The sequence below is a fragment of the Nematostella vectensis genome, chromosome 11, assembly GCF_932526225.1.
Source record: "Nematostella vectensis chromosome 11, jaNemVect1.1, whole genome shotgun sequence".
Taxonomy (NCBI): Eukaryota; Metazoa; Cnidaria; class Anthozoa; order Actiniaria; family Edwardsiidae; genus Nematostella; species Nematostella vectensis.
In genome coordinates this window covers 7,205,107-7,218,577 of record NC_064044.1, presented here as the reverse complement: position 1 = coordinate 7,218,577, position 13,471 = coordinate 7,205,107, and the positions used below count along the sequence as shown (strand labels likewise).

Below are 13,471 nucleotides of genomic sequence, written 5' to 3'. Positions count from 1 at the left end.
ACCTCTCTCTTGTTGCGCTTGTCCTTGCCGCCAGCGGTCTTCATGCTGCTTTGCTTTACATGCTCGTGATACTCCTCTACCTGAACACACGAGTAACGAAATAAGACTAAGTAACGTTACGAGATACAAGCAACGCAATGAGATGAGATGAAGTTACGCAACGAGACCAAGTAACACATTAAGATAAAAGTAACGCAATGACACACAAGTAACGCAATGACACACAAGTAACGCAATGAGACCAAGTAACGTAACGAGATACAAGCAACGCAATGAGATGAGATGAAGTTACGCAATGAGACCAAGTAACACATTAAGATAAAAGTAACGCAATGACACACAAGTAACGCAATGAGGCCAAGTAACGCTATAAGATGCAAGTAACGCAATGAGATACAAGTAACGCAATGGCATCAAGTAACGCAATGAGATCAAGTACAGAAAAGATCAAAGGAGGTTCCTGTGGCGTGAGAAACCGATGGCATGTGGTGACCTGGGACCGATAGAAACTATATCTAATTTGGTTTAGAATTTTGAAATTTGAATTTAGCGTTAAGATCAATTGTCCTGTCATGTTGACTCATTGACGGCTGATTGATAACTGATTGTTCTTGAGCACGGTGGTGGGAGGAGCTTTCCCTTTAATAGCGAGACCTCGTGTTTAAACACGAAGGCGCGGTATAAAAGGGTGCTTCCATTGGAAGCATCGGCTCATTTGTCAATCAACCGCCGTGGAGTGATGATTAAATTCAAGATGGCGGCCCGAGTCAAGTACAAAACACAGAGGGGAGAGGTTTCAAAGCGCTTCCTGATGTATAAAAATGCCAACTCTACCTTCTAGTCCGATAGAATGTGTAAAAAAGGAATCTCAGTAGAAATAAAGCTAAGAAACCAACGTGATTTATGCAAAAAAGGAGCAAACGCATGATCGGAAAACAACGATTTCAAACCTCGACAAAAGGTGAGCTTTTTATGCCAAAAATTTACTTTTCATAGCTTTAGAACTCAGAAAACAGGATTTAAATTAGTCATCATAAGCTTATAGGTACTTAAAGTGGCGGGGAAACTCTGTTTTGCTAGAAAATGCATCTTGACTTTATCAACATTACTGCCGATAGAAGTAATGCAGGCCTTCTATAGAAAAGATGTTGTTTGTAGATCAAATCTTGCTTTCCTCTTGTTTGTTTTTATTTTTACATCGCCTCGAGCTAGGACAAGATTGTTTTGTGGTGTGTGAAGTTTTAATTCTATTTACAAGCTACTATAAGTTGGAATTCAAGTATAAATATGTAATAAATGGTAGTGTTTTTTTTAATGGTTGGGATCAGTCCATTATTTGTATTCTAGTAATAGTTAATAGTTCTAGTTAACTAAACAGTTTGTCTGAATAAATTGGGGGCCAAACTTGCATGTTGAATCTATTATATAATTTCTAATCAATTATATGATTTCATCCTAGCTTTACCCAAGAAGCAAGTCATGGTGACATCCGAATAATCATGTATTACATTTTCCATGTGATTTTAAATCATAAACATTCCTTTGTAAAGGAAACATGTTTTGTTGCTATAAGATTGATTGATGTGCTAGTGAAGAGTATAAAGCAACCAGTCATATTTTATAAACTGCATTATAGATTATACTTTTGAATAAACTAAAAAGCTTTCTCTTTTATCCATTCAGTTCAAGACTTCTCATTCTTACAGTAAAAGCAAGTGTAGATACAGGGAGGATATCCATTGAATGAAAACAGTAAAAGTCATGTCTCTATTTTGTATAATTAACTTAATAATTAACTAAGTATAAAACATATGTTTGGGTAAACCCTTTATAAAACTAAGGATCCAGTCAAGTTTTGGGCAAATAGAAACAAAAGCTAATTCAATTGTTATTATTTCTACATTATTTGTAGTCATCATAGATTGCAAGATAAAAACAAAATACTATACAGGTGCATTCTGATCCAAAAAATAGAAAGATAGACTCAATTATGGCTCAATCTCACTTAGATGGATATTCGGCATTTCTTTAGTAGCCCTTCAGTGGTTTGGTGTACATATATGTGTGAGTATATAAGCTGATACATTGTACAAAGGGTTATCTGCTGTTTCTGTGAGCCAGTTATGCACTCACTATAAAAAAATATTGAAACAAATGTTTTCTTTATATTGTATACCACTCCCTTGTTTTGTACAGTTTCTGTGAGCCAGTTATGCACTATAAAAACAAATATTGAAACAAATGTTTTCTTTTATTTTATACCACTTCCCTTGTTCTGTACAGACAAATAGTAAGTTTTGCGTTTTATTGGGATGGTACTAAGCCCTACTTTTAACCCTACATCTGATAAATTAGCACGAGGGCACAATGGTCTAATGACCAAGTGCTTTCCTAGAAATCAAAATGACTGCACTATGCTCCCTATTCAAACAGGTGTACCTAGTACTCTGTTTAGTATACTTATAAATAACAGGTTGAGGGTAAGTTGACAAATTTCCTTAGCCTTTCTTTATGTTCTGGATCAAGAAGTCTGGTACTAACAGCAGGATGGCACCAGAGAAAGGTAATGACCACCCTAGATAATGTAATATCAGAGTTTCACTTGCACACTCCCTGGATACCACTGAAATATCTTATGAAACTGGGGTCATTTGCCGAAGCCTGATCATGGTAACATGTATTGATCAACTATTAAATTTGGTAAATGTCAAAACACTTTATAAATTTTTGGTTAATTCTTGAACAGATGTACAACAGCAGATAGGCACACTTTGCATTTTTGTTTTACACCTGTTGCAGCAACAAGAAAGTAGAAATAATGGTTTCACTAGAATAAGTTTTACTGAAGTGTCCTCTTACACTACAGCTGTAAAGTGGCTTATGAATAATAAAATATATATATGATGTATCTTGACTTTATACCTGATGTTTGCTGCTTATGTTTAGTTCTAATGTCCTGCTTTGTTGTGTGCTATTTTTCAGTACAGAACTTACAAAAACACATTATTTTCTGCAATGTCTTTTTTCTTCCTGTCTTCCTTTCCTCTTCTCCCCATTTTAGGTGCTTCTTTCCAGAGTACAATGCTCTTCATATTTTCCCGAATGTCTGATTGAAATACGAATCATGCTACCGGCCAAGAAAAGTGCGAAGAAATGAGGCAAAATCGCTCCACGAAACATGTTTTCTAAACACGCTAAGAATGGCAAAATTTAGCTGTTTGCACCCCATTGCACGCATAATCCCTTAGGATAGACTGCTAAGCAATGACTGTGGTCATTGCGGGCCCAAGCTCACTAAATCCTTTCCCAGGAGAGTCGGGAAGGTATACATACCAAAAATGGCGTCGAAGGGAAAGGCGGGAGATTTGAAATCGCGCCGTAAATTTACGAATTCTAAGACAAATATGCATTTCTCGCTGCCAAGAAAGGCTTGAAGTACAAATCAAACAAATCTTTTCTTTCATTTGGGAAATAATTTATTCGTTTGATATCAAATCATTAGATTTGGGGGCATTCTTTCTTGACTGGGCTCGTAACGGTAATGGCCGCCATGTTGGACTTTCTCTCCATTTGGAAAATAGGGTCGGGGCTTCGGCCCTTTTATACCGCGCCTTCGTGTTTAAGTTCCCCTACTTACCAGCAATGCGGCCAACACGTAGAGTTTCTTGCCGCGCATCGGGTTCGTACGAGGGTCACACGTCTCTTTAGCCAGCTGAAAGGAGGAGAACGTTAGTCCATAAATCCTCAAGACCAGGCTAAACTAGAGACATGTAGCGTGCGATGTTTTTTTTTTTTGTTGTGCGCGGGTCAAATCAAAAGTGGCGACACAAAAATGTTTCTCGGAAAGGTATAAAATGCAGACTTTGAGTGGCCAATATTTCCGACTTTGGGAAGTGATCGCTTAAAATAAAGGTACCAACGTACATACAATCTTTGAAAAATCTAACTCGCTTTATTATGATACCTCGCTAACAGGAAAAGTTTTCTACTCTACACGACTGATTTGCTGAAGCGTTTTAAATGAGACCTTGGTCTTAGCCAGACAAAGTATCCAACTTTATTTCGCTAACGGTGCAGCCGCATTGATAAACCTAACTGCGGCAATTTTCTCAAATCTGCGTTCACACTCAAAGCATAGAAAAATCAAAATGATAAGAATTTCCAAAAAGATCCACAGGGTGATTTATTCTTACCTTGAAAAGAAGCTTAGCGGCGTCAATGAAGTGGTTAGCCTTGCGGTATCTTAATACACGGTTAAGTTTAGCACCATTATTATCGTTATGTTTATTTTCGCCGATTTTCGATGTATTGCGACGCCGCATTTTTACTGTGGAATTCGTTGTTTTGCGACGCCGCATTTTCAAAACATCGTTTTGTTTTTGTCTTTTGGGATTTTCTGTTTCGCCAGTCAAATTATTCTAAGCCTATCAGATTCTTGCCATCTCTCGCCTAGTGCAGTTGCCTGGCTTTCTGTCGCGACACTGTCTGGTGTTCGTCCAGAGGATAGCCAGGGAAGTGCACAAAGCGAGATTCTGATTGGCTCAGAATGGTTTACTGACGGAACAGGAAACAAAAACAAATCGTGTTTTGAAAACGCGGTACAACGGATTCGACAGTAAAACATCGATTTGTTTTTGGCTTTTGGGATTTTCTGTTCTGTCAGTACAACCATCCTGAGCCAATCAGAGTCTCGTTTTGTGCACTTCCCTGGCTTCCCTCTGGACGAAAACCAAACAGTGTCGCGACAGAAAGCCGGGCAACTGCACTAGGCGAGAGATGGCAAGAATCTGATTGGCTTATAATAATTTCACTGGCGGGACAGAAAATCCCTCAAGCCAAAATCCAATGTTTTGAAAATGCGGCGTCGCGATACATCGAAATCGGCTATATAAGTACAACCTCTTGCTTTAGACGGACAACAATCTGCTCAGAGGTTGAGAATTAATAGATTGCATGACGCATGCATGGTTTCGCAGTCTACGAAAACCTGTTCAAATGAGATGTTCATCTTACTAGTGAATTAAATCCGCTTGAATCACGGTGAAGTTCTATACATCCTGCAACTAGCCAGGGCCGTAGCAGGGGGTGGGGCACTGGGGGCATGTGCCCCTCCCCCAATACTTAAAAAAATTATAAGGAAATGACCAGTAGGGGCGTGGCCGTGCCCCTAAATTTTTTCTTTATGTTTCTGTATTGTGCCCCCCCAAATATTTTGAGGTCTGCTACGGCACTGCTAACACAAGTCAATTCTATTTATAGAAGTCATATTATATGGGAAAAATTGTATTTTAAAATTTATAGAGTTTTGAATATTTAAAAAAAAAAATTGACACGCAAGTCGGATCTACGGACTTTAAATATTGTCGATCACTCATTCCTTTGTAATCATTGGAAATACAGCGGTTTATTCGCAAGGAAACTTCAAAATAGCAATCTATGAATGAAGTCTGATATGTTATAAACGATATTTGATTGAAAATATTTTGGTTACTTGCTTGAATTAGCCGATGGAAATGGATGCTTCAGGTAACTCGCCATTGAGCAGGAGCATAGAATGGCGGCGTGATTGGCCTTCTTTAAGAGGATACAGTTCAATAGCGTTGAGTGTCTTGTTCTTCTCTAACAGATGGGATGCGTACTTGGCGAGCAGTTTGTCGATCTCCTTCACATCGTGGGCCTTGGCGAGCTGGATGGCCAGGTCCCACTCGTTCAGCTGTACGCAGCAGTCGATCGCCTCCTTGATCTTGTTAGTCTGCACGGACACAATCAGGATTAATCAATAGATAATCAATAATAATAGGTTGTACAGGGACGTGTCCAGAGAAAAATGCAGGGTGGGGTCCAAGAGTAATTCACTGAACTAGAATTAGCCTAAATATGGTTATTCATTCTATGCCATTTAAAGCAAATAGGAATAACTAGATAGACTACAGACAAGCTGTAGAAAAACTAGATAGTCTGCGTAGGCGTGGTGTAGACAAGGTATAAATCAACACATGGTTGAAAAGATGTGTTGAACGCCTCTTGAAACAAAGCAGTTGCGCTATGTTGAACGCCTCGGTGAACCAAGTGAGTTGCGTTAAACTACTCTGTTGATTTTTACCTTGAAAAGCAAATAGTTCACTCTACCTAATCCAAACTTCTATCTAAATACACACAAATTATAACTTTATCAATGTTTTAACTATTCGACTAGTCAATTCAATATTTTTAATGGTTCACACGTAATTTGTCATCTTGGCACGTGAACATGACAACGCGAACTCTGATGACGATGACATAAGTAAAATGTTGTCATTGATACATATTGTTTCTCGATAACAACTGCCAGGTTTACCTTGGAGTACGACGCCACAGCTTGCTCACACATCCCTACCGTCTTGAACATCTCAGCAATCTCCTGAAAAAAAAGCGAAACATGACGAGAAAATTGGTGCATAGCAGACTCACGTCTAGGGAATGTTTTTCTAACAAACGGTATCTGACTCAGTATCTGACCTATGGAATGTTTTACTAATCGACTGACTCTCCCACTGACTGTCTGACCTACTGACTGTCCCACTGATCGATAAACCACCCCGAGTAAACTGCCTAACTGAAATACCGTTACCAAACGACTACCAGACAGACTACTGACAAAATGTACGTCTACGCGACTGATTGATAGACCATCTGGCTAACTGACCCATCACATGAAGAAGGTGGTTCTGTCAGATTGTTGAGCTGCTTGCCCAAATAGCTGACTGACTGCTGTCACGTTTGACTGTCACACTTACTGACTAAATGACTGATTGACTCACTAACTGGCCGAATAACTGACTGACTTGCTTCCTAGCTGACTGAATTAATGAGAGACTGCTAGACAGTAACTGGCCGAATGATTGACTAGCTCACTGACTAGCCTAATGAAAGACAGACTCACTAACTGGCCGAATGACTGACTAGCTCACTGACTAGCCTAATGACAGACTGACTCACTAACTGGCCGAATGACTGACTAGCTCACTGACTAGCCTAATGACAGACTGACTCACTAACTGGTCAAATGACTGACTAGCTCACTGACTAGCCTAATGACAGACTGGCTCACTATCTGGTCAAATGACTGACTAGCTCACTGACTAGCCTAATGACAGACTGACTCACTAACTGGCCGAATGACTGACTAGCTCACTGACTAGCCTAATTAAAGACTGACTCACTAACTGGCCGAATGATTGACTAGCTCACTGACTAGCCTAATGACAGACTGACTCACTAACTGGCCGAATGACTGACTAGCTCACTGACTAGCCTAATGACAGACTGACTCACTGACTGGCAAAATGACTGAATGACTCACTAACTGGCGGAATGACCAAATCACTGACTTACTGGTCAAATGACCGAATGACTGATCAACTCCTTGACTCACCGCATGAAGAGGGTGGTTCTCAGGCAGGTTGCTGGACATGGTCTCAAGTCCCGCGTAATCCTCGAGCATGTAGTAGCACTCTGCGAGCCTCTCCTGGTTACGTCCTTGCACGTAATACGTCACCGCATTTTGCCACTTTTGGCGATCCGCGTAGTAGTCACCGATAGCGTTCCACGCTTGCTCTAGCATCTGGTCATCACCTGGACACATACGTAAGAGACTTCAACACAATCCTTGCTACTCTGCCCATTACTAACGCAAAACCTGATATCTCCTTATTTTTATTAGAGACCTTTTAAAGCCGCATTGTCACCAGTATTTCCAGAGGTCCGACGGCAACCTCAACCGTTAAAAGACAAAAGAATCTATTAGAATCCGAGATATTCAATAGGCCATCCGCTCTAAATTAACAACCACATCCTCAAAGAAACTTCCAATAGACACACTGCTTTCAATATTTCGAAATATTTTTCGCGTTTTCCGTTAAAAATTATCGGATATTGTTAGGTAATCGACCGGAAGTAAACTGGTGACAATGCGGCTTTAAGGACCTTAAAAGAAACTAGGACGGCAACCCGGACGACGACAGAAAACAATAAAATTGTATTGCGAATTAAAAAAAAGCACGTGAAAATGTGTTTTGTTTTTCAGCGTGCGAAGTGCGAACACAGTTTTTTCGATATCGTAGTCCTAGCGGTCGTCGACGTACATCTTAATGTCCCTATCATCTCTGTGATCAACCCTGGCCGTCACGCACTGTTCAACTGTCTCGTAACTGTTCCGGACTGATGACAATACATCATAACAGTCACGCAAGATCGTGAAAAGTCAGCGGTATATGATCGTTGAGATTAGTGACACAAGCACTGCTATTTCTCAGTATTGTTGTGATTGTCACATAAGGCTGGGCGTGACAATGTCACACTCTACTGATAAGTGACTCCAGCACCGCGAGTTTTATTGTCACGCAATACTAAGCGTGACATTGTCAAACTCTACACAGCCCCGCTAGTCCTCAGTAACGCTATGATCTTCAAGCATTGCTTGGCGTGACAACGTCACACTGTTTAGCACAGCCATTCTTTAGTAACGATATGAACGTCACGCAATACTGAGCGTGGCAAGGACTCTAAGATAAATTTCGCACCTCCTGCACCGCCAGTCTTTAGTAGTTGAACCACTCGGAACCAGTCTCCTAGTTTCAGTCTGAGGTCCACGGCCAGATCTCTATAATACAAGATAAGAGCATGAGTACTTTAGAGACACAAACTTGAATTTCAAACGTTACTGTCTTAAAAAAGATACAGCGAATTGCTTCGTCTGCAAGGAAGTATCCGATCCTAACTTCTACTCATGTTGCCCCCCTCTTACTACATTCCCCATATCGCCATGTACCTACTAACAGCGACGATACACTACCTTCTGTCCATCTCGAGGTATAGCCGCTCCGCTTCTTCGAATCGCTTGAAGTACGCAGCTACTTCTGCTTTCTTCTTATTCTCATTCTTTTGGAATTTAGAATTTTGTTAGTCTTTAAAGTTTTATTCACACAGCCTTAATCACACATTCAGTCATTCACACGGGGGCGTCAAAGCTGAGAAGGGAGGCCGAGGAAAAAAGACATAGAAGAAAGGCGTCCGGAAAAGCACCAAAGACCGTCGGTCTTCGTTCATCGTGTCTCCGGTCAGGTATGTGTCTCGCAAATCAGGTTTCTTAGCCACGAAAAAAGATGACGTCATAGGCACTTGCCCAAACCTACGTACTACTAGGCTACTACTACAACAACGACAACTACGCCGACAACAACGACGAAGACTACGACAACTACTATGACTACTACATATTCACACTAGCGGTTAGATAATCTCTACTCACGTCCAGCTTGATGAGTCTCTTGACAAATCGTATGCCTTGGTAATCCTGACACCGCACGAAAGCCTTGTCCGCCACCTCTAGGTCCAGTCTCTCTAGGGAGCTCTCGGCTAACAGACGCCTGGGAAACAATAATGAACGACTAAAAAATATGGTATTTATCTCACAGGTAAATGCTTGGTTCAATACAATTTCGACCAAGCAACAATAAAAATGCTTGGGTGTAGAATACGTAAAAATGCTGTTACTTAAAGTCACCTTGTCACCAGTTTACTTACGGTCGATTACGTAACAATCTCCGATGATATTTAACGGAAAACGCAAAAAAAATATTTCAAAATTGGGAAAGCTTCTTTTGGAAGTTTCTTTGAGGATGTGACTGGGAATTTAGAGCGGATGGCCTATTAAATAGCGCGGATTCTAAGAGATTCTTATGCCTCTTGTCGGTTTAGGTTTCCTTCGGACCTCCGGAAGTAAACTGGTGATGAAGCCGCTTTAAATAGAAATGATGAGATGGGGATAAAAGTTACCCCCCGTCCCCAGAAGAATGGATGTCAATCTTGTGACGAGCCCCCCGTCATACTTGTATTGAAGTAGCCCCCTCCGCCATGGGAAGATGGATCTTGTTACGCCCCCCCCCCCCCCCCCCCCCCCCGTCATGCTAATATCCGAAGTACCTCCCAGTAAGGAGATATATCTCTCGTTACTCACCAAAGACGTGGATGTGGATTATCCTCGATAAACTGGTATGCATCCGGGATACCGACTTTTTCCAGCAGGTCACGCGCATCACGCAACGACTACATATAAACGAACAGATGTCACACCACGACTGAACACAATAGGAAAAAAGAGTCGATTCCGTTTCAAAAATCACAGGCATTAAATACATCTCCATACAAACCTCTTTTTTTCGCGCATTAGCGGGTGTATAAATCCCTACAAATAGTACCACTTTGCGCAAGTAGTGACCAAAGACCAAAACTATGTATATGTGGCAGGAAACCAAAGGTCGTTAAAGCGCTGGCATTCTGAGGACTACTGCAATAAGATTGGCCACAATGAATGAAAGAAGCCCTCACCTTCACTTCCAAGTCAATGAGGTTTTCTTTGGTCGGATGCTCTGGTTCCTAGTAAAACAAGAAGCAGGACAACGTCGAAAATGGACTGGGTAACACTATTTGTATTATAAAATGGCTAAAGAAAGTCTAGGAAAATAAGCCAATGAATGTGTGCGCACAGCAAAGAGGAACGAACCTTCATGATTTCGTCAAGTAAAACCGCCTTCACCTCCAGGTCATTGAACTGGCAAATGTAGCCTGAGCTGAGAATAGGCTCCTGGATCGAGCAAAAACCACATTTTGTTAAACAAATCTATCAGTGAATCTGAAAAAAAAAAGCAGGCGAGCGTGTGTGCGGGATAACCCCGCGCGGGACAGCGAGAAACCTCAAATCGAAGATGGCGGCCGGTTAGCCAATGGATCGACTTTTCCGCCATTAAAGGCAAACAGCATTCAAGTAGGCAACAAATACTGCGTAACCCTGCGTAACCCTGCGTAACAGGGTCAATTAATGCTTTATTAATCTCATCAGTAAGCCGTACTTAACAAAGGCGTGGTTAACAAAAACTATCAACATATCTTGTAACATTGTCTGAAAGCAAATTGATGTTGTGTTTTTTATGACAGAACGAAAAAAAAACCATGTTACTCAACAAATAACGGTGTTTTTTTCGCGGTTGCAAGTTGCTCTATCTGTAACAATTGCAAGCACACCCCGTTGGAGTGTTAATAATGCGACAAACAATTTCATTTGCAATGATGCAACGAGCAACAAAATCATGTAGGACGAAATAATCTCTGAAACAATATTTATCAATTTGCAAATAATTTCTCGCCAGACATGTTATGCAGAGTGATAACAAGTAAAAGATTTATCTTAAACGCCCAAGCCGAGCAGCAAACATATGAAAGAAGGCAACTATATGGATCCCCCCTCTCCTAGAACTTGGATTTCAAACTGTGATGCATAGCATACCTCTGGGTCCAGATTCCTAAAGATGTACATTCGCGTCTTCTCCATCATAGCAAACAGCTCGGAGTTATCCTAAGAACAGGTAATCCACAGTCAATGGTGAACAGTGTAACACTATGCTTAACTCATGGGAACCGCTTCGCTTGCCAAAACAGACAGCTGACCCAGCAATATTGTTTGAACACCGTGTCATTTAAAGGTGCAGGGAAGTATGTCGCCAGTTTTTCATCCCGCCGAGCGTAGTTGAACCAATGTTGGCTTAATATTGGCGCTGCCTGTGTGCACGAGGCAAAATGCAGCCGCCATTTTGTAACCCCAAGTACCAAGTGTGAAAAAGCATCCATTTCCATCGGCTGATTTTGGGAAGCCAATGCGATATTTTCGATTAAATTTGGTTAATAAAGTATTAAATATTGTTTTAGATGGTTATTTCGAGACTTTAACACATTATGTGCCTTTTAATATTAAATAAAAACAATAAAATTAACACAGGTGTGGCAAACGCAACCGAATTAAACGCGAATAACTGAAACCAACCACTGGCGATTGTTAGAATTTGAAGTCTACCATAAGAGCATAACTTACATCTGCCCATTTCATATCCCAAACGTCTTTGCGCTCGAACTTCAGGTGCTCACCGACCACGGTCTCGTTTCTTTCAGGGTCAGTTCGGCGCACTTCCTAATAAGGAATAATCACGTGCGTTTACGCATAAGTAATGATATCGTTTAGCAGGGTCAGTTCGGCGCACTTCCTAAAAAGGAATTATCACAAGCGTTAACGCATAAAACACGATCTCGTTTAGCAGGGTCAGTTCGGCGCACTTCCTAATAAGGAATTATCAAGTGCGTTAATGCATAAAACACGATCTAATTTAGCAGGGTCAGTTCGGCGCACTTCCTAAAAGGAATTATCACGTGCGTTAACGCATAAAACACGATCTCGTTTAGCAGGGTCAGTTCGGCGAACTTCCTAAAAAGGAATTATCACGTGCGTTAATGCATGAAACGCGATCTCATTTAGCAGGGTCAGTTCGGCGCACTTCCTAAAAAGGAATTATCACGTGCGTTAACGCATAAAACACGATCTAATTTAGCAGGGTCAGTTCGACGCACTTCCTAAAAAGGAATTATCACGTGCGTTAACGCATAAAACACGATCTAATTTAGCAGGGTCAGTTCGGCGCACTTCCTAAAAAGGAATTATCACGTGCGTTAACGCATAAAACACGATCTAATTTAGCAGGGTCAGTTCGGCGCACTTCCTGAAAAGGAATTATCACGTGCGTTAACGCATAAAACACGATCTCGTTTAGCAGGGTCAGTTCGGCGAATTTCCTAAAAATGAATTATCACGTGCGTTAACGCATAAAACACGATGTTAACGCATAAATAATGATAAATAATAATAAGGAATAATCAAGTGCGTTAATGCATAAAACGCGATCTTATTTATCAAGGTCAGTTTGGCGCACTTCCTAAAAAGAAATTATCACGTGTGTTAACGCATAAAACACGATCTCGTTTAGCAGGGTCAGTTCGGCGCACTTCCTAAAAATGAATTATCACGTGCGTTTACGCATAAAACACGATCTAATTTAGCAGGGTCAGTTCGGCGCACTTCCTAAAAAGGAATTATCACGTGCGTTAATGAATAAAACACGATCTAATTTAGCAGGGTCAGTTCGGCGCACTTCCTAATAAGGAATTATCACGTGCGTTAACGCATAAATAATGATAAATAATAAGGAATAATCAAGTGCGTTAATGCATAAAACACGATCTGATTTAGCAGGGTCAGCCCGGCGCACTACCTAATAAGTAATTATGAAATTGTGAAAACGGTACAATAGCGTAATGTCAGCAAGACTACTTACCAGATCGAAAAATGTAAGAACTCCAGAGATATCGATGATTGCCAGCCGCCTGCGAAGAGGAGAAGAGAAAGTGACCACTCAGATGATACTAGCCTGCTTGCAGGCGTTTACCCGGTGTTTTTTTGTGCTATGATTTCTCGGTGTTTTTGCTATGCGCCGAGTCGTGGCCGCCATCTTGTTTTGTTCTGGCCGCGCGAAAGCTGGAACGAGCGCAAAGCGCTACTGTAGCAGAATGACTCGAATGCCATTCTGAACATTCTCTACCAACCATTCCC

At 41.0% G+C, this 13,471-nt stretch overlaps 1 protein-coding gene and 1 long non-coding RNA gene across 5 annotated transcripts in view; one reads left to right on the top strand and one right to left on the bottom strand.

Annotated features, from left to right (window-relative positions):
• LOC5518407 (WD repeat-containing protein 35-like) overlaps nucleotides 1-13,471 on the bottom strand; it is a 32,167-nt gene that overhangs the window by 6,415 nt on the left and 12,281 nt on the right. For all 4 annotated transcript variants that reach the window (XM_048734350.1, XM_048734351.1, XM_048734352.1 and 1 more), the window contains 15 exons: nucleotides 13,197-13,245; nucleotides 11,906-12,001; nucleotides 11,324-11,392; nucleotides 10,544-10,624; nucleotides 10,369-10,416; nucleotides 9,998-10,086; nucleotides 9,290-9,407; nucleotides 8,834-8,919; nucleotides 8,562-8,641; nucleotides 7,415-7,614; nucleotides 6,338-6,400; nucleotides 5,589-5,752; nucleotides 4,194-4,242; nucleotides 3,638-3,712; nucleotides 3-80 (listed from right to left, as the gene is read on the bottom strand). In XM_048734350.1, the coding sequence (XP_048590307.1) occupies nucleotides 3-80; nucleotides 3,638-3,712; nucleotides 4,194-4,242; nucleotides 5,589-5,752; nucleotides 6,338-6,400; nucleotides 7,415-7,614; nucleotides 8,562-8,641; nucleotides 8,834-8,919; nucleotides 9,290-9,407; nucleotides 9,998-10,086; nucleotides 10,369-10,416; nucleotides 10,544-10,624; nucleotides 11,324-11,392; nucleotides 11,906-12,001; nucleotides 13,197-13,245 (1,345 nt within the window). The remainder of the gene's footprint in view (nucleotides 1-2; nucleotides 81-3,637; nucleotides 3,713-4,193; nucleotides 4,243-5,588; nucleotides 5,753-6,337; nucleotides 6,401-7,414; nucleotides 7,615-8,561; nucleotides 8,642-8,833; nucleotides 8,920-9,289; nucleotides 9,408-9,997; nucleotides 10,087-10,368; nucleotides 10,417-10,543; nucleotides 10,625-11,323; nucleotides 11,393-11,905; nucleotides 12,002-13,196; nucleotides 13,246-13,471) is intronic.
• On the top strand, nucleotides 271-2,804 carry LOC125573670. The gene is made up of 2 exons (XR_007314159.1): nucleotides 271-961; nucleotides 1,460-2,804. It is a non-coding gene; the product is annotated as an uncharacterized LOC125573670 (long non-coding RNA).